The 19,304-nt window shown below is 44.3% G+C and overlaps 1 protein-coding gene across 2 annotated transcripts in view; it reads left to right on the top strand.

The window, feature by feature from the left end:
• CA10 (carbonic anhydrase 10) overlaps positions 1–19,304 on the top strand; it is a 1,133,169-nt gene that overhangs the window by 1,074,046 nt on the left and 39,819 nt on the right. For both annotated transcript variants that reach the window (XM_069654920.1, XM_069654921.1), the window contains one exon: positions 4,688–4,862. In XM_069654920.1, coding sequence (XP_069511021.1) covers positions 4,688–4,862 — 175 coding nt within the window. The remainder of the gene's footprint in view (positions 1–4,687; positions 4,863–19,304) is intronic.

Raw genomic sequence — 19,304 nt, 5'->3', positions numbered from 1 at the left:
CTCGCGGAACTTCTGCAAATAAAGTTATTTCATGGTATATAACAGGCTTAGAATGGGTGGCTCAGAGGGAGGCGGAATCAGAACAACATAAAAAGAAACAAATATTCAAATTTTAATTTTCAATTTTATTCACACAATAAAGATAAAAAAGTATTGATCTAAATATTCTATCCATAGTTCATATAAAACCTCAAATATAGAAAAAGAAGAACGCAAGGTACCATGGAAACCAGTGCCTAACCGCTGACCAATATGAACCTGCAATCTATGCGTATGTTCAAATGGCCAAGGAACAGATCTCCCTCCTCGTGAAAGGGGATTCACTGGAAAGAGGCTGGAACCTCTGGAAATATATGATAGAGCAGCACACAGATCTAAAGAGTTTCGAAAAATCTGAAGATGCATCAAATACATTAAAGTGCATTAAATTTGAAATACATTAAGTTGAATCAAATACATTGAATCTAAAGTACATTGAATCTAAATCAATCTAAAGTTCAACGAATCTAAGGTGCATTAGGTCATCTAAAACGCATTAAATAAATAAGAATACATTGAATTTAAAGTGCATTGAATTGAATCGATTCCATGGAATCAAAAGTACATTAAATCTCAAATCAATTTAAAGTGCAATAAGTCTAAGGTGCATATCGCCACCCCAGGCCCATACACAGAGTGGAGGACACTGACTTAAACATTTGGCGCGGACCCTTACCTACACCAAAAGGCCCAGATTCTGGATAACCCGAGAGTAATTCCAAGCAGTGGCACACAGGTTGAATTGAGGACAGCTGATCATTGTTCATAGACAATAGGGAAGCTATTCACTGGTAATGACTTGATGTCCGATACGGCAATTCAGAGGGAAGGTCAACAGGCCCCCATCAGGGAGAAAATGGTACTCCGAGTTAGCCAAGTATTGCGAAATGATTATTACTGACGAAGGAAAACAGTGGTTTGTCCTGAGTGTATGGGCAGGCAGCTGATGGGAAGGTGATTGTGAGGAAAATGGGAAGCCGATTTAGTGGTTGCATTATCACAGAGGGAATATGGCCACATCCTCAGACATATTAGAAACAGTTGGAGAGACCCACAGTCACAGACAGGTGTTCTCTGGTCTTCTGGTAGAATGCACAGGGGGGGGGGGCATAAAGCACTCATGTGAATGCTGCTACTGCTATGCAGCTCAGACAAAAATAATGTTCACATGATATCGAGCTGCAGAAATGTAGCAACATTTTGGAGAGAAGTTCCTCCTATAAGGAACTATCTGGCCATCTAGCTTTCAGGAAAGCGATAAAGACCTTAGTTTTCTTACCCTTCTATATAGACAGTTTGCCTTCTCTCCAGCACCAAGATGCCCACGGGCGAGGGTTTGCGCTTAAGAAATTTCAAATAATAATAAGAGGTGTTGCTGAGCATGGGTCTTGCTTGGGGCTGACTTTGAGGTGGAAACTAAGATGGCCACACTGGGACGTACCCCCTGGCTGTGTGACCTGCTGAAATTAGCAATCCTAGAGAGGAGGTCAGTCCTAAAGGAAGGGCGGCTTGGTAGGCATGATAGGATACGTGCAGACTACCTGGAACGACATTCAGCCGGAACCCAGATGGAGACGCTACAGCGAACCCATTAGCAGGTGGTCGCCCTTTCCCATCACATGGCGTCTACCTCGCTGTGTTTTGCCCTCCTTATGTATATATTAACTCTTTTCATCGTGGGTCAAGGGTGTGTGTTGCGTGCACTGTCTTCCCAAGTTAGTACTTTGTAAGACCTATTGGTCAGAGTGAGAATAATAGTTGTTCAAATTTTACTAAACATCTGTTTTAAAACTTTACTGCCTTCAAGATGCTTGAACCCCGTATTTGTACGCTGGACCTTTTTCTATATTGAGCCATGTCTTGGATACTTCACTTGTGCAAAGTAACTATTGTGAACAGAAAAGAGAATTCAAATATCAATGTACTCATTTCTGTGTCCTAGGAGTGCTAAATACAATACTTGGAGTAAACCATTAGGAAATCCTGTAGCTAGCTGCCTTCCTGAAGTCATTGATAGCGGCAGAATTTCTGATTGTATTAATAGCAGCCTTACTGATTTTATTGATAGCAGCTTTCCTGATTTTATTGATAGCAGATTTCCTCATTTCATTGATAGCAGCCTTCCTGATTTTGAGAGCAGTTTTCCTGATTTCATTAACATAAGCGTTTCTGGTTTCACACACAATGTTCTTCCTCTACCTCTACCTCGAGGTAATGCCATAACTGTAATGCCAGTAAAAATATTGACCATGGGGGCCAAGCATTAGCAGCATAAAGCAGCCGGACCCCATTTGGGACCATTGTTTGCAGGCACGGTAAGTGTTCACAAATGAATATGTAACACTCTCTGAATAGCAAGCATGTCAGAGAGCGTTTAATTGTAATTGCAGGCGGTGCTCACAATCAAATGTAAATGCTGCCTGGCATGCTAGTATGCAGTGCAGCGTTTACTCACTTTGCACGGTGGTGGGTAAAAGGCAGCAAAGGCACTTGTACGCCACCTTTTGCCCTTTACATTTTCACCCCGCAGTGATACACTTTTAAAGTGTAAACGTAACTGCTCCCAGCTGGCAAATTACTAATTTTGTCAAAATGAGTTCCAAGGTGTATTGCAATTTCTATGGCAGGCAAGTAAACATTTTTACAGCCATCCCTACAGATTAGGGTTGTATCAGACACTTTTACTGCCTAAAAACAGGCACATTCTCCCAAAAAATAAAAACATGGAGTAAAAATACTCCCAACAAAAAATAGGAAACAGCCGCATAGGACCGACCGTGTGTCCCTGCTTTCATCCACAAAGCTCAGGGGATATGTTTGGACCAGTAGTTTATGTAGTTCCGCAGAAATAAACTACTATTATTACTGCCTGATGCACAGAGGTAAACATGCATCTTTTAATATGCATGAATAACTTGGTACAAAGAAATAATTATTACTACACGCCATTCCGTTTTCCAGTTAAAGACGTTTTACTCACTTATAAAATACTCCCATTGGGAATGGGACTTACTTTTTACTCCCTAAAAAGTGCTTCTCTCCCAATTTAAAAATATAGGGAGTAAAATACTCCCACATCAAAATCTTACCTGCAGCACTGATTAGAGCCATGACTGAGAACGTGTGAGAAGAATACGGGATCCCCCGTCTTCGTGATATCTGAAGCAGGTTTTGACTAGTGTAGGAAACATGCCGGTAAAAGAATAAAAAAACGAGCTCACATTGGCAAATTAAAGTTTTGGACTTTTCCTAATAAACTTTGTGAGTGGTAGCTTGTGCACATTAACTGGTAACAATTATGGCAACAGCTGCGTTTTAATTCACATTGAGCTAGCAACATTGATTAAACTACCAGCTGCATAGTGCACTAAGCCATCAAACTGACTGAAATTGGCCTGTTAATTGCCCTTTTGTACTATAACCCAGTCCGAACCTGACCAGCATAGGTGCCCAGTTCTTGGGGCATTATTGTAAACTGATGAGCAAATGTTTTGCGAATTGCCACAATTATTGCGTGGTAAGGTGATATATTTCCCAGACAAACAACTTTTAAGTTTAAAGCAGAGTATTAGGTTGTAAAGACGTATAAAAAAGAACGTTGGCAAGAGTTCTCAAATCGGATAAAATAAAATGCAATAAAAAAAGGGTTAATCGCATCATCATTCAGTGCATGTGTACAGAAAACCAAACAATCATTGCTTCAAATCAAATAGAATGTTCATGGCCAAAGGTCAATACGTAATATAATCAGCATACAATTGTAATACGCAAAAACAAAGTAATATCCAAGGCGAAATAGAGCACCACAAGTAAAAATCGATTCAGTGTCCAAACTAATATTCAAGCTCCATTCGATAATACCGAAGCCTTATCTGAACAGAGGAACCCAATATTCTAGAGAGAATGTTTATCAAACTAACCGCCAAGAGGTCACCACAAATCCAGTTAACATTCCAAAAATATAGTCACTGAAAAAAACAAACACAAGAGTGGAGACAGGAGATTCTGATCCACACATATTAATATGCTACTGCCAAGTCCTGTCCTATCGCAAGTCAGTTTCCTTCCATGAAATGACCCTCCCGCGTATGCTGCTAATTCTCTTGTGCCACTTTTCTATTTTTGGGATAGGGCACTCTTTGCATTTGTCTTTGATTTCTTTGTCAGAAGAAATCACTAGAGCCAGCACCAGTGGGCTGAAACATGTGGTAAGTGACCACCATCAAGGTTAGTCTTCCGGAGGCAAAGGTGTGGGCGTGTAACAAGGCAAGAGCTACCTACTATCCATAAGAGTATTGCTGCTCAGGGCTCTGAAGCTCCTAGAAAAGGGTGTGGGAGACACATCCCGAGGGAAAATTCCACATCGTAATGAGGAGCAGGGGCAAAGGTGCCTAAACAACGGTGGTGTGACACAAGACAAAAGAAGGACCAAGAAGAGAAAACAGCAGAGTGTGCAGCCGGCACAGAGAAGTTTATAATATGGGTCTCTACTAGACGTTATAACCTGCATTCCAAGATTGGCTGGCAACCTCTTACCGTGATCTAATTTTCCTCAGCTTCTTCGTTTTTCTATCTACCACAAGTAGTATGGATGCTTTACTTGTTGGAATGTCAATGAGGTACAAATATGTCTTTTTGTTCCCTACAGATGCACTCCTTGAGGCTTCTAAGTCAGAATCAACCAACCCAGATATTTCTGAGCATGAGTGACAACTTCAGGCCCGTCCAGCTCCTGAACAACCGTTGCATTCGCACAAATATTAACTTTAGTTTACAAGGAAAAGATTGTCCAAACAATAGAGCACAAAAACTACAATATAGAGGTATGTATAAAAAAACATACGACTGTATATCTATGTCTATATGTAACACTTGTGGATGGGCTTCTCACTAGGTGGGAAACATTGTATGTTATATTATGCAGTGTTTGAAAAGCACAAGGTTTGCAATCTAGGGGCCTTAAAGGTTCTGGTGAGATTCAAGATGGTGACCGGTTGATTCAGATTGAGTGGACTTCCCACAAGCAAAAGTTCCCCCCCAAGGGAAGAACTTGAGATACAGCCCAACACCTTTCAGTGTGGCGTGTGCATATGTTTGACTTAGGAGTAGCCTGGCTTTGAGGCCTTCTGCTTGTCAGTGAAATGCGATTGTGTGTGTTGCAGAGTGTGCCTGTGGTTGTAGTTGTCATGGGTTGTTCTTGGTTTGAAAATTATTAGTGTTGGTTTGGGTTGATCAGAGGTTGTGGGGGTGATTTGCGGCAATGCAGAGGAAAGTAGGTGGTTGCGTTTGTTGGTTTTTGGATGCCCTTTTGAGTTCCTGAACAGGTTTTATAAAATTGTTGATGAGTTGCAGTTTTGGATGTTGATAGCTGTGTATTTGGTGAATGGTAGTGTGTTGATGAGTAAGGGTTTGGTGAGTGGATATTACGACTGAATGGTAAGCTCTCTTTGTTTCTAATGCTTGTCAGGCAATGTTTTGTCCTCCATTCTATTATTCCAATGCCTTGCTGTACATTATTTTCAACTGCACAACCAGGCGAATGGAAAGTGGTGTGTCTTTTTCGACTGTTCTGGTCTCAGATCTGAGTGTGCTGTGGTTGCTGATAAGTGGTAATGAGGACTAGTTGGCATTTATGCATTTTAAGGGTGACAATGGTTTAGTAGAAAATGTAAACTTCCTTTTTGTATATGGGTAAAAAGGTCGCGGATATGAAATGACATGGAACCAATCTTTGGCAGGAGGTTGCTATTACTTTGCTCTCATTAGGTGGGCCAGTATGTACAGACTGATTTAGGTTTGATTTAGGTGTTGAAAAGCCCAGTCTGTAATGCTTCTCTGAAATGAAGGTGGTTTTGAGTGCTGCAGAAGTGTGATTGGAATTAGTTTGAGTTTTGCTGCTAAGATGGCAAAGCAAGATCACCTACATGGTTTTTAAGCATGGTATTTCTAGTAGATGGGCCTTTCCTAATCTGAGTGGTCTCTTGGGTAAATATTTGCAAATTTCCTCTTGTAGAAACACATAAACACATGGCTAACCCCAATAGAGTCTCAAAGGAATATAGTTCCCCACATACTAAGGATGCAAGCAGCTTGGAGCACAACAGGCCTACTTTAGGTTCCTATTTATCCATGTGCCCAGAGTGCGCATTATGGACCTGTGTGTGAGTGTGTGTCACATAGTTCCAACAAGCAGGAGAAAGAAGGCTAACATGGAATGTTCCTCAGGCCTTTTATGAGCAGGTCGTCCTACAGAAGCATGCAGTTCAGCAGAATATGCATTTGTTGGCACTGGTTCAGAGCATAGACCTCTTCATTTGATATGGTAATGGTCATGAGATCAAGGTTGTGTGGACATTGTAAGAGTGCCATGGGGCATGAGCTACATGCCATGCAAAACAATGTATAGCGACTAAGAAGACAGAATAAGAAATCTCCAAACTCATTGCTGGCCTGAAACCTTTACGTTGCTTATGCAACACCTGCCCAGCTCCTCTCATTGAAGACTATGCAGAAGTCCCTATGCCCATCATCACTGCATTTATCAGCTCCTCATTCACCAATAGCTCGATCCCACTCAAGGAAGATTGGATCTCCCCACTCATCCACTCATCAAAAAGGCCTCTCTCAATCCCACCATTCCCACCAACTATTGCCCTATCACCACTGTCCCTTTCTTACTCAAAGTCCTGGACTGTGCTGCCTATGTTCACATACAAGCCTACCTGGAATAATACAACATCCTTGGCCCTCGACAGTCAGGCTTCCGTCCAGAGCATGGCACAGAATCAGCGCTCCTTGACCATAAAAATGAACTGGATGATATCTGTGACACAGGCAACCTAGCCCTCCTCCTACTACTGGACTTTACAGCAGCATTTGATTTGGTCAACCACCAAACACTATGCCTCCACCTCACTACCTCACCACAGCAGCCAACATCTCCCCCACAGCCACTAAATGGATGGCTTAGTTGCATGCAGATAGAAAAGCCTGTTTTTATGCTGCTGGCACTGCTGCCTCCTGTCAGGGGAGTTTTCCTAAAGTCCCACTTGGAGGTCAGACTTTTAGTAAGCTATCGCAGTGGTTTGTAGATCCCCAACTCCTGGTATCAGTCTGTACTACTCGGAGATCTTGGTAGAGTGGCAGAGCAGTCAGGCGTATTTTAAGAGGAAGATTTGCACTGTAGGTAAGTACACTGAACCTCACTAGTAATGCACATATCAGAATCACTTACATATCCATTTATATCAAAATATAGATTTATTATATTTACACAAGAATCACTGTTGAATACTTAGCACAATAAACCAACACGCACAGTTAGACTTTACAATACTTTCAAAAGGCCACTTCTTAGTTGGTAGTTGCTGAACACGTTCAATTGTTACAGGAGTTTGACAGGTTTACCGTTCTAACGCTCACACACAAAGTAATATGGTAATTGCATTTAGTCAGCATACACAACTAAAAGGCAGTCGGAGAGGCTTAAAGTCTTGAAAGCAGCAGAAGTCAAGAGATCCTGTGGATACTTTCTAGTCTCTAGGAAGAAAGATACAAGAAGGCGTAACCAACTTTGGAGACCCTGTTAAAGGACTAGCTAAAGGGACACAGGCAGCAGCTTGAGCCGGAGGTAAGAGAGGGTTGCCATGGACACAGCTGTGTGCTCTCCAATGCTCTGGAGCGACTTTCTGAAATAAGTTAAGAAGTAACCTTTTCCCCACAGTACCTTAGGTTTGAAGAAAACGTTTGTGCTGGATGCTCTGGGATGTTGCAGCTCTGGACCTGACCTCCAGATTCCTTGGTGTGATGATGAAAGGCAGGACAATGTATGGGATCTTTCAGCAGCAGTCTTGAGGGAAGACCTCTAGCACAGCTTTCACCAACTTCTCTGGTCACACCAACAAAGAACGTGATTTGCCCGTTCATTCTTCTTCGGTTCTTGCAGTCCAACACTCTGCTGAGGGATTCTGGATGAGTTGGATTGCATCTGTGTAGTGGCCTTGTGGGCTCGGCAAAGACTTGGATGAATGTGGCCTTTCCACAATGATGCACTCGAGATCGGCAACAGGTCTCCTGGTATTGGGGTTCCGCAGCTCTTGAAACTCACTGGACCTCAGGAGATGACTCAAATCAAAGTTCGTCTTGGGACTGGTTGTTCCCACCAGTCAAAGGGAAGGAGTCATTCTCTTCAGAGTCCCTCTGTCGCACAGAAGACCTGGTCAGGACTGCAGTGGTTGCTGCACGGTGTTACAAAGGATCTGCAGGCATCTCTGGTCATCTTCTTCTTTGGTTACTTCGGCTTCCAGTGGTCAACTTGCTTTTCACTCCAGTAGCCTCACCTTTTATCCAGTTCCAGCACTCACTCATCTGCAATCTTCCTTAGCAGTTTACAGAAAGGGGCGTTTGGCTGTCCAATCAGGACAGCCAGACCCTCCGTGGGAGCTAGGCCCATTCAGGCACTCTGGCAGACAAAGGACTGGTGTGTGGAAAACTCCTCCCCCACTTCCTGCCTGCCCATACACTCTGGAGCCTAGATGGGGACACCCAAGGGTTCCTGCCAAAGGCAAAATACACACACATTCCTTTCCCTTCCAGAATGGTAGGACAAGGGCTGACAAATGATAGCCATGCTAGTAATGGCGAAATAAGAAGGGAGGCCCCAAGTTAGTACTAGCAGATTGTCTATGTGGCTAAAAAGTCACAGGAGCAGAAAGAAGGGGGATATTCGGTATCACTTTGGCACTCCACATAAGGTGGTGTGTGCCAATCCCTCAGAATATTAAGTTTTAGGAGAGATACTAAGTATCTCAACCCTTAAGAATTATAGTTACTCTAGACTAAAGGAAAGAATCTCAAAGGAGGACCGTAAGGGTCCCCAGCAACACTGTCCATAAGGAGTGCACCTGATGTTTTTTTTATATAAAGTGGCGTCAAGATGCGAAGAAGGCCAGCGCGAGACGCTGCTTTCATGGGGTCTTACCTGCAAGCTGCTGCTTGGGAAGTGCTCGAGGCCCATGAGGTAAGAGCTACTCTCTTGCCGTCGTGTTTCTGTGCACAAATGCACAGACCAATCACGGGTGGTGGGAGGGAGGAGAGGAGGTGGGGTGGGGGGGAAGAGGGTCGGGTTTGGAAGGGGGAAGGTGCTGAGTGCACCTAATTTCACTACTATTGGGCCAAGATGGGAAAAAAGGCAGCACGAGACGCTGCTTGCCTGGTTGGAAAGGAAAGGTGCCGCGTGCACCTGATTTCACTAATATTGGGCAAAGATGGGAAAAAAGGCAGCACGAGACGCTGCTTGTCTGGTTGGTTACATTTATTTGTACAAATGTACAAATAAATAAATGAATGTCTCAAGGATATTATTTACTGGGATTTGAGTTATCTTTCAGGGAAGGGACATGTGCCAGGGGTACATTGCACATTATAAATGTACAGGATATGCACCAAGGACACAGGATGCTGTGTATGGCCTATTCCAAGGGCACTAGAAGTGGGTTAAAGATAGTGGCATATGTACAGAATAAGGAGAGCGGGGACTCATTTCAGAATAACATTCTCTATGCGTGCTGCTGGGTTGTGTGACGATTCATGGGATCTCGTCACTTCTCCCCAGAGGGGAGCCCTTCCATGTGATGCTATGGAGCCGAGTCCACTAAACAACAATCCCACTAGGGTGGCACAAAGCGGGACCTCACAATGAGAGGAGTCGCTCCTCATGGGGATAAGGACTCCCGTTCTTCGATTGAACTCCCTAACCCCCCCTTGCCTTTGAGACCATGAAATCCTCGAGTGCCTCCGAGATCCAACCTGAACGCACTACTATTTGTCACTGCAATATTCCTTCCTTTCCTCGCTTAAGACTTAATACCACTAATACGAGAAGGAAGAAAAGGAAGATACAGAGTGATAATGACAAATCTTTCAAAACTACTGAGAAGAGGAAGATTGAAGAAGTGATGTAAACTACTCATTTTCCAAGTTTAGACAGTACTGATAAGACGTGGCCCCAAGCAGGCATGAAAAATCCTCCATTGATACAAAAGGACTATGGCACTCCTGTAGGGAGGACCCAGATATTGGACATAACAACCAAAAAGGGCCTCATGAAATGAGAAATCGGCATGAAGCCTGTGAGCCCCGGGAGATTCAAACCTGGGAACGAGGAAGTGAGCAAAGGACGCTGGTCCTCGGTCGTGACTACACCTTGGAGTGGGTGGCAGAGCACTCCCATGTCAGACGGAGACCCAGCTCATGCAGAAGTTAGAGAGAGGCCAACGGTGGTGTGACCTCTGAGAGGTAGACCGGGGGGTCCTTAAACTACGCCGCTAGTGACGGGCCAAGAAATAAGAAGAGCCAGCGGAGTGCAGTGGGAAGGAGAGAGAGAGAGAGAGAGATATCAGCAGACCAGCCCTCCAGGAAGAACCAGTGGCATGCCCCAGTTAGAGAGAAGGTAACGGGAGCAACAAGAAACCTGAAACCTGGTGGGGGATTGGTTAAGAGTGAAGAATGGCTCAGGAGTAATCTCCCCCGTCACAGTGCTTGCAAGAAAGTTACAAAAAATGAAGAATGTCTCGGGAGTAATCTCCCTCATCACAGGAATTGCAGGAAGGATACAAAGAGTAAAGAGAGCCTCCAGAGTAATCTCCATTGTCACAATAACTGCAAGATAGATATCAAGGATAAAGATAGCTACGGAGTAGTCTCCCTCACCATGGGGTTTGTGGAAACAGTGGAAAAAGCGAAGGATATTACAGGAGTGATCTCCCTTGATGCAACAGACAAGAAGAACAGAAGGAACGTCCAGAAATATATATAACGCTGACAAAGAATCAGTGTTGGAAATTTAACCAAGCCTAGGGAAGTCCCTGGGTGGAATTACAAGAGCTTATCAGAGACTATCAGAAATCAGCCCTTAAGGCTGACCAGTTAGACCAGGAGAAGGGAGTCATTCTCCTGGCTTAATTTCTGTTTGATGAATACCTTTGATTACTGGTAGAGTCAGAGTAGGATCGTTTTTGACAGAGGACTGATTCTTTAGTTTGATGTCCACCCTGACGACAGACACCTGAGTTAGAATTAACGTAGGTAGGTCAAACCTTCTAGGTATAGGGAAAGATGGGTCCTTTTCTTATTATTTGAATAAGACCTTGTGTGTGAAATGCCACCCCTTTGTCTGACTCCTTCTTGTGACTTACCACAGTTGTCCTAGCAAAAAAACCATGTGCTAGTAGATGCATCTGTGCAACAAAAATGAATATCATTACCTAAATGTGCATGTAGGCACATTAGAGCAGTCCCTGATGGGGTCTGTCCAAAACGTTTCTCCTGGAGATTTGAATGTTTCAGGGTCATGAATCATGCATGGGGGACACATGGCATATATCCTGGGGCGTGGGTTTCTGTCTTGGGGACAGGGTGTTTTGCTGGATAACGACCTTGAGTGCTGAATGTCGAGCAAGTGTTCTGAGTACTGCGTGTTTGTCCTAAAAATATGTCATTGGTCAGAGGCAGGAATCTATGGAGGAGACGTGTGTGCCAAAATAATTTGTACATGTTTCAGCGATATGGGTGTCTTTGCCATGTGGACAAGGGATGTGTTTCCATGGAGAGAGGGACAACCCATACAATAGACACAGACTCTGTCCTTGGTATATGGTGTGTATCTCAGCATCATGGGAGAAGATCCATTTCCAATTACAAATGGAGCATCAGTGACACAAGGCATGGATCAGTAGCCTAGAATCCACAGGTTAGGGATCAGGGGTGCACTATCCCCAGTGAATGAATCAGGAGCACATGATCCAAAAGGCACAGATCAAGTGAACAGGATCCAGAGGGCATGGATCAGGGACAAAGGATCCACAGAGCATAAATCAGTAGCACTGGACAGAAAGGACATGGATCAAGAGCACAGGAGCACACGGTCCCCAGGGCACGGATCAGAATCACAGGATCCACATAGCAAGGTACATAAGCACAGATTTCTTAGGTAAAGGATCAAGGACAGAGGATCCCCATGGCACAGATCAGGAGCACATGACCCAGAGGACACAGATCAGGTGCACAGGAGCCAGAGGATTTGTAATGTCATGGAGTATGTTTTTGTAACAGGGATCATTTATAATTGTGCCATTGTGTAAGTGGGAATTAGTCTGGGGGCACAGGTGTTCCTTGGGGATGCATCATGTATAGTATTGGGCCAAACCTATATGACCAAACTCTGAATAACTAACTTACATCTTCAGGGTATTCAGAGTTTGTTAGTTGAGTCCATGCTTTTATCTTAATAAACGCTGGCTCATGGACGCTCCTGTTAATTGTTGGGACACATGTTGAGCCTGGTCTGCTTGCAGATGTTCACATGTAAACCAATGTCACTTGCAACATGAATTTCTTGCAGCCGCTGTGTTTTTTATTCTCAGATTGAAAGTTCCCAGGTTTAGGAGATCTGTCAAAGGCTAAATCAGGGAAAAAGAACCCACAAAACTGAAGTGCACGTAGCAGTCAAGCAGAGAAAACCTTTTAGACACAAGGCGACGTGCTATACTTACAGACAAGAAACACTGAAGGAAGCAACAGAAAGAGTAGGGGATTATATCTAAGCCGAATACATTGGGCACTCACTAAAGGTATATGCAGAATGGTCCTGGGGTTTCCAGCAATGACAGGTGCTATTACAGTATCTCACTTGTTTAGCTCATGTAAAGGAGCAACAGGATGAACTTCTGTGACTACTGTTGAGCCAATGTCACCAAGAAGGGAAACAATGCTCAAGATAAAGCAACCTGGATGGGTCTATCGGAACCAGAACCGGGACTGCTTCCAAGGCCCAGACATGTGCCCCGGCAATCCGGATCCCCTCCCCATGCAAGTGAGTGACCTTTCACTTTCTAAATCATACCAACAGCAGCAGTGCATGTGTTATTATAAAAGGAGCCTTGTGGCCCTTCTGTAATACCAACCAGTAGTACTGGCAGCGAAAACCCCACCATGTGCCATTCGTGCAGCCATCCCTCACCATGGGATGAGTAGCTCCTCTTTGCTCCCAGACTCTGGAACACACTTCCTCTTCACCTAGGGCTCGCCCCTTCCATCCAAACGTTGGGAAGGGAAGGGAAACCCCTTCGTTTGGAAGTGTTCGTCCCTCTATACATACAACTCATTCTCTCGTCTCAGCCTCCTTATACTGAGCGAACACTCTTCCACGCAATGTCCTACCCTAATTGTGTTGGCAGTCTAATGTGTTCATTCTTAACGTGATCTACTTTGCTCCCATCAGACTAAAATGTACCAAATGTGTTGCTTGTGGTGCAACCTGTTACTATGTAAAACATGCTCCCCCTCGGGTTATGTCTGCACTACACAAAAACCTTAAACACAATGAAATAAAGACAGACGGGCAGAGTAGGGACTCCATTTTGCGCAGATTCTGAAATCAGTATCACCAGGGAAAGTAGTGTAGCTTCCATCCTTGAAGGCTCTCCGCTCGGTTCCCAGTGGGAATTTATTTGTGTGTTTGCTAGGTTGTTTTAATCACATATTCCTTATTTAGTTCAAATGAGACGAAGATCAATTTTATATCATTAAATGCTAAACCAAATAGTACTTAATCTCATTTCATCTAGTTAAAATCTGCGCTAATAGCAACCTTTTCTATGCAAATGAATGATAAAACCAACATTCAGTTTTGCAGTGAATTCTCTGATTTGCTGTTGTGACCCGCAAGTTACATATAGATCTCTGCAGCAGGTTCATTAACTTAATGAGATATCTTACCACAGACTTTGCTGCCTAACAATTACAGATGTACAGTATATGTTTTACTCTCGCTAACCACCTGCATGCGCTCCCATCATTTCCCAAATCCCTTCCCTCCTCCCCTGCAGTTTCCCCTATTCTTAAACTTATCCTTTTGAGTGATTTCTGTCCTTCCGAACTCAAAACTGAACATTCGAAACATCTGATTATGAGGAAACATTTTGAAGACTCGAAAAATGAACTAAATCTCACTTGAAGATTTGCAAAGACTTCCAAATAACTTTTCTTGAAACGTGTGCCTTTTGCCTAGTCATGTTTTTACTGCAAGTGTAGCATGTATGAGGACAAGGGCCTTCTGTTGGTGGCATATACGATGCAGCACAGATAGTGGGTATCTGTCAAGTACATGGGGTATGCAGTATATCCACGAGATGAGGTGTGTCTCAGGGACACAAGGCATGGCTCCAGGAGCACAGAGAAGAAGTAGCAGACTGACTGCAAAGGTCAGGTTTTGCAACGGTAGAGAATGGTGTATTAGTTATAGGCGTGAGCAGGTCATAAGTCAAGAACAAGTTTCAAAATCAATTGTTTTGGTCAATAATAAACCTTATAATCCAACATCATTATTTGCAAAAAAGATTATAAATAAAAAATCAAATGACCCAAATACATGATTATCCCATATTAAGTACATAATATGCAGCAAATGGATAAATGTGTGTTTAAAACGCTGTAGTGGATCGATTTACAGATTTCTTTACGAATGCTAATAGCTACGAAATTAGGAATATGTATGCCCTATGCCCACCCTTGAAATAGACTCAAATACGCATTTCCGGAAATGACAGCGCACGTACCCTAGGGACCATGTTTTGGTTCCCTACCATATTTTCATCATAGTATTGACGTTAGGGGAACAGAAGAGGGTAAAGCAATTGTTCTTGACGAATCCCCCAAATAAATACATTGCAATGGTAGACAATCTGTAGTTTACATTCCACGACTGCCTAATCATCATAAAGTAACACGTCATTGCTATTGGAATATGTTCAAGCTCCTCCTGTAAAATATAATGGCAGCTGGTCAAATTCAAATAGCATACAATGTTACCCATACCATTTGGAGGCTCTCTAATTGGTAGGACCAGAATGATTCCAAGAGACACAGCGCGTGGTAAGATTAACATTAGTTTTAAAGTGTGTGTGTGCATTTTACTTGATCTCATAACACAATTGTTTCCACTACAAAGATCTTAGTTTGCACTCTAGAAAGAGTTGTGTTGCCAAGTAATACAATACGCTGCTTCTTAAATTATGCTCCTGATGCTCAAACCCCATCATTTCTGACCCACAACAACTTCTCAACTCCTTAAGCTGGAAGTAGCCTCGCGTCCGAGACGCACATCAATGCACGCCTCTGCTCTGGCTCATTCCCTCTATAATATCTCAGTAATGCAGTGCTGTCCAGCAGACGTCTAGGACTTGGTTCGGCGAAGTCAGGGCCAAGTCCTAGCTGTCTGCTGGACTGCAACTGGACTGGACCTACCTGCTGTCTGGGGTAGTGGTGGACATCAGTACGTGAGCTCTACCCCCTAAACTGCAGGATTCCCAGAAACACCATCATCTGGCAGTTTATGTGCCAACCGGCACATCCAGACGTGCTTCTGCCCTCTGCGGGTGACATCGGCTGCTCCATCTCTTGCCTGCTTCTATCTGGACTAGCCACGTCCCACCTACCCTCCCACCATAGTTGGAAGCACACAACATATCTTCTGGGGCAAATCCCCAGCCAAGTCTGGGTATGGTCCTAGCGGTTTGCTGGACTGCAGCTGGACTGGATTTACCTGTGGGCTGTGGCAGCAGTGGATGTCTGTGCCTGCAGTCTAGATCTTGAACTCCAGGATTCCCAGCAACACCAGCCGCTAGCTTCTACCCTTGTCTGGCAGCTCCACCTCCTGTCTGCCTACATCTGGACTGACCGCACCCCTCCCCTTGCTCTCTCACTGTACCCGAATGCACATGAAATCTCTTCCGGGCAAGAGCCTGGCAGAGTCTGAGCCAAGTTCTAGCTCTCTGCTGAACTGTACTTACTTGCCGTATGTGTCAGCGGTGGATGTCGGTCCCTGAGCTCTTGCTCATGACCACCAAGATTCCAAGCAACACTGCTGATTATGTGCCTACGTCACATCTGTATGTGCTTCTGCCGGCTCCACCTCTCCCCACTTCCATCTTGACTGGCCAACCCCGCCATCCTCCCACCATACCTGGACGCATATAACATTGGTTCTGGGGCATGGCCCTGGCGAACTCCGGGCCAAGTCCTATCTTTCTTCTCGACTGGACTTACCTGCAGTCTGGGGGCAGCAGTGGACGTTGGTGCCTGCACTCCGGCTCCTGAACTTCAGGATTCCCAGAAACACCACCAGCTGGTAGCTTATAAGCTAACCAGCGCATCTGGACGGGCTTCTGCCCTCCGCAGACAGTTCCACCTCCTACCCGCCTCCATCTGCACTGGTCACGGCCTCCTATCATACCCGAAAGTACATAACATCTCTTCCAGGGCAAAGACCTGGCAAAGTCTGGGCCAAGTCCTAGCGGTCTGCTGGACTGCAGCTGGATTGGACTTGCCTGTGGTCTGTGGCATCAATGTACGTTGGTGCCTGCGCTCTGCCTCCTGAACTCCAGGATTCCTAGCCAACACCATTAGCTGGCTGTTGATGCGCCAACCGGCGCATCCGGATGTGCTACTACTGCTACTACTGTCTGTAGGCTCCATGTGCTTCTACACCTCTTTCCTTCTTCCATCTGTACTGGTCACGCCCCTACCTGCCTACTGTATCCAGAAGCACATAACATCTCTTCTGGGGCAAAACCCTGGCAAAGACCAGGCCAAGTCTACCCCATGACCATAATGGGGCAGAGTCTGCAGCTTCACCCATCTTCAGCAGACTCTGCAACCTCTTAAGAAATGGCTGCCACCTTTTTGCAGCTGACCCAGCCTCCTGCATTGCTTTGGAAAGGAGAGGGACGCCTCTTCATGGTTTGGCAGATTTCTTCAACAAATACCGATACCCGGCTGAGCCCGTGAGGCACAGCCGGGCCCAGTTTTAAAGACGCATGTTTTTAAGGCCCTGTCTTTTCCCTGTCTTACCCATGGCTTCCCAGCTTCCACCACCATCCAACCTGCGATCAGTCTACTCCACGTCACCTACCAGCACCCTGGGGCACGCCTGTTCATTCCGCAGGTAAGAGGTGCTCATTTCCATAATCCTGCACCTAAATTGGCCGCTATCCACCTACACAGTCATCGTGCCGTCCACCTCGCGCTCATGCAAGGGTTTTTTACCTTATTCACCCTTCGATCTTGTTTTTCCATACCTCTCCATGAGCTACTGTGGTCTTTCTCTTGAGCTTTGTAAAGAATGCCGGACATGACCTCTCAACCGTCACGCAAATACACTGCCTTAACTGAAGCATCCTGGACTGTCGTACTTTCCTTTCCACACCTGTGAACTGCCGGGTAGTTAAATCGTTCACATAACATTTCTAACTTGTCAGGTTTACCGTTATCCTTCCGTACAGGATTAATGATCAATGTTGACATTGTTACTTCTGATGTTGCCCGCTTTATCATTGCCACGGCTTGCATGCCTGCTGTAGCCCAGCTCCCCCTATTTGCCTCTGTACGGACCGCACACGCCTCCTTTAGCCTAACTGGACTAAACTTTATAGCAAAATAACATACAGTGCATTATCGTTTTTATGCACTTTTGCTTCCTCACTACTGTCATATTGCCCGACTGACTGTAACAGCCCCTTTACTATGAGGAGACCCGCTGCCATTCTGCTCATCTTTCACCTTCCCCCTGCTATTATGCAAACTTGATGTGGCCTTCTGTCTCAAGGTTGCGCCTGAACTGATCAACCCTTCAAGATGAGTAGCAATTACCCTGGAAATGGATGGGGATGCACAATTTTATTCATACATCAATAATCAAAACGACTCAAATAGTTGGCAAATGGAAAACTGTTTTAATATCAATTATCTAAAACAGGGAGTACAACGAACATCAACAAACTTGCTCGATCCTCTTACTCAATGCATTCTAGTAAAAACTGAGATTGTATACACAAAACTCGTCATCAGAGACGTTAACCTACGTTTTACTAACGTCATCCTACGTGGCAAACTACAAAAACCTATGAGTATTGGTGATAGGCTCTCAGTGAACATCTAAGTATACGATCCATTCTAATATGGGATAGTGAGTGAAAGTCATTGGTTACTTAACATCAGGTGGGGCAACAAAGCCCTCCCCTAAAAATGACCACTATGAACGTCACTAAATGTATGATGTCCCATTGGTTTACACAACTATAGGACCCTTAATTACGTGTTCCTCTACAATTGGTTGGCACTCTAACCTCTGTCAGTACTTTTCCACCTACGTCTAGCACCATGCAGGCTGGCCATCTAGGTTCTGGTGAGCTCATCTTAACCATTGCTTCCCACCAATTAGCATATCAATCCATCATCACCTCAGTGGTCTACTGACAATTAGGTTTTGAAGCTCTTAGCTGTGAGAAATTCAGGGAGTGAAGGCACACTCTACCCTCGTGCGTAGGTGTGACAATCTCGTTCGTACAGCTTCAACCTATAACGTGACTGCAGACTGTGAAATTGAATTTTTAGTGCATTTAAAATACTATTTTTTAATGAACCTCTGACGTCTTCTTCGTTATGTTCATTCCTTCTGAACAGGAGTTCTGTTCTTTCACACGATTTGTATCCAAAGTCAGTTTACTCCAGTTTGACAAGACCTTGGCTTCTTAGCTCATTCAACTTCACCTTTTGAGATTCATTTTGTAATTCAAGCTGCTTTTTAACTGTGACACACTAGAAATTAGGCCTTTTTCCTACTGTCCAGCACTGATATAAGGCGTAGTGGAAACATCCGTCCTTTACTTGTCCATATGCATATATATATATATTGCCGCTTGCCGCAATCTATTCACTATAAAGCTAGCCTTAAGATTATTTCTTCTGCTTGCGTTTCTTTTGCATCTGTACACGTGTAAAATAGCTTGATGTCTTCATCAGTTCTGTGGTATAAGCTTCTTAAGCTTGATCCCAAGATGTCACTTATCCTTGATACATTATTTGATGCCTTATAGAATATCTTCATTCTCTTGTGTGTGCATCTTCTATATACATCAGTTCAGCTTTGTGTGACGTTTACTGGTGATGGTTGGTGATGTCACCACTCTTCTTGGCCGTTTATTTGCTTTATTTCTTCAGGAATCCTATATAAACAACCATCATATTTCCTTGTGTGCAGGTATGGTTTTCTTCATGGAAATCTTGCCTCTAGGATTCCTTTTGACTTATGTTGCTTCAACTGTTCAGCATATGTCACATACTCTGGTTTCCAACATACTGGTAATATGGGTGGGACGGTTGAGGTGGAGTACTTGGCTCCTCCTCTACACTCCCCCGTCTGGGCAATT

Source organism: Ambystoma mexicanum, chromosome 3q (genome assembly GCF_040938575.1).
Source record: "Ambystoma mexicanum isolate Mex_15411 chromosome 3q, UKY_AmexF1_1, whole genome shotgun sequence".
In the NCBI taxonomy this organism is placed as follows: Eukaryota; Metazoa; Chordata; class Amphibia; order Caudata; family Ambystomatidae; genus Ambystoma; species Ambystoma mexicanum.
This window is presented reverse-complemented; position numbering and strand designations above follow the sequence as displayed.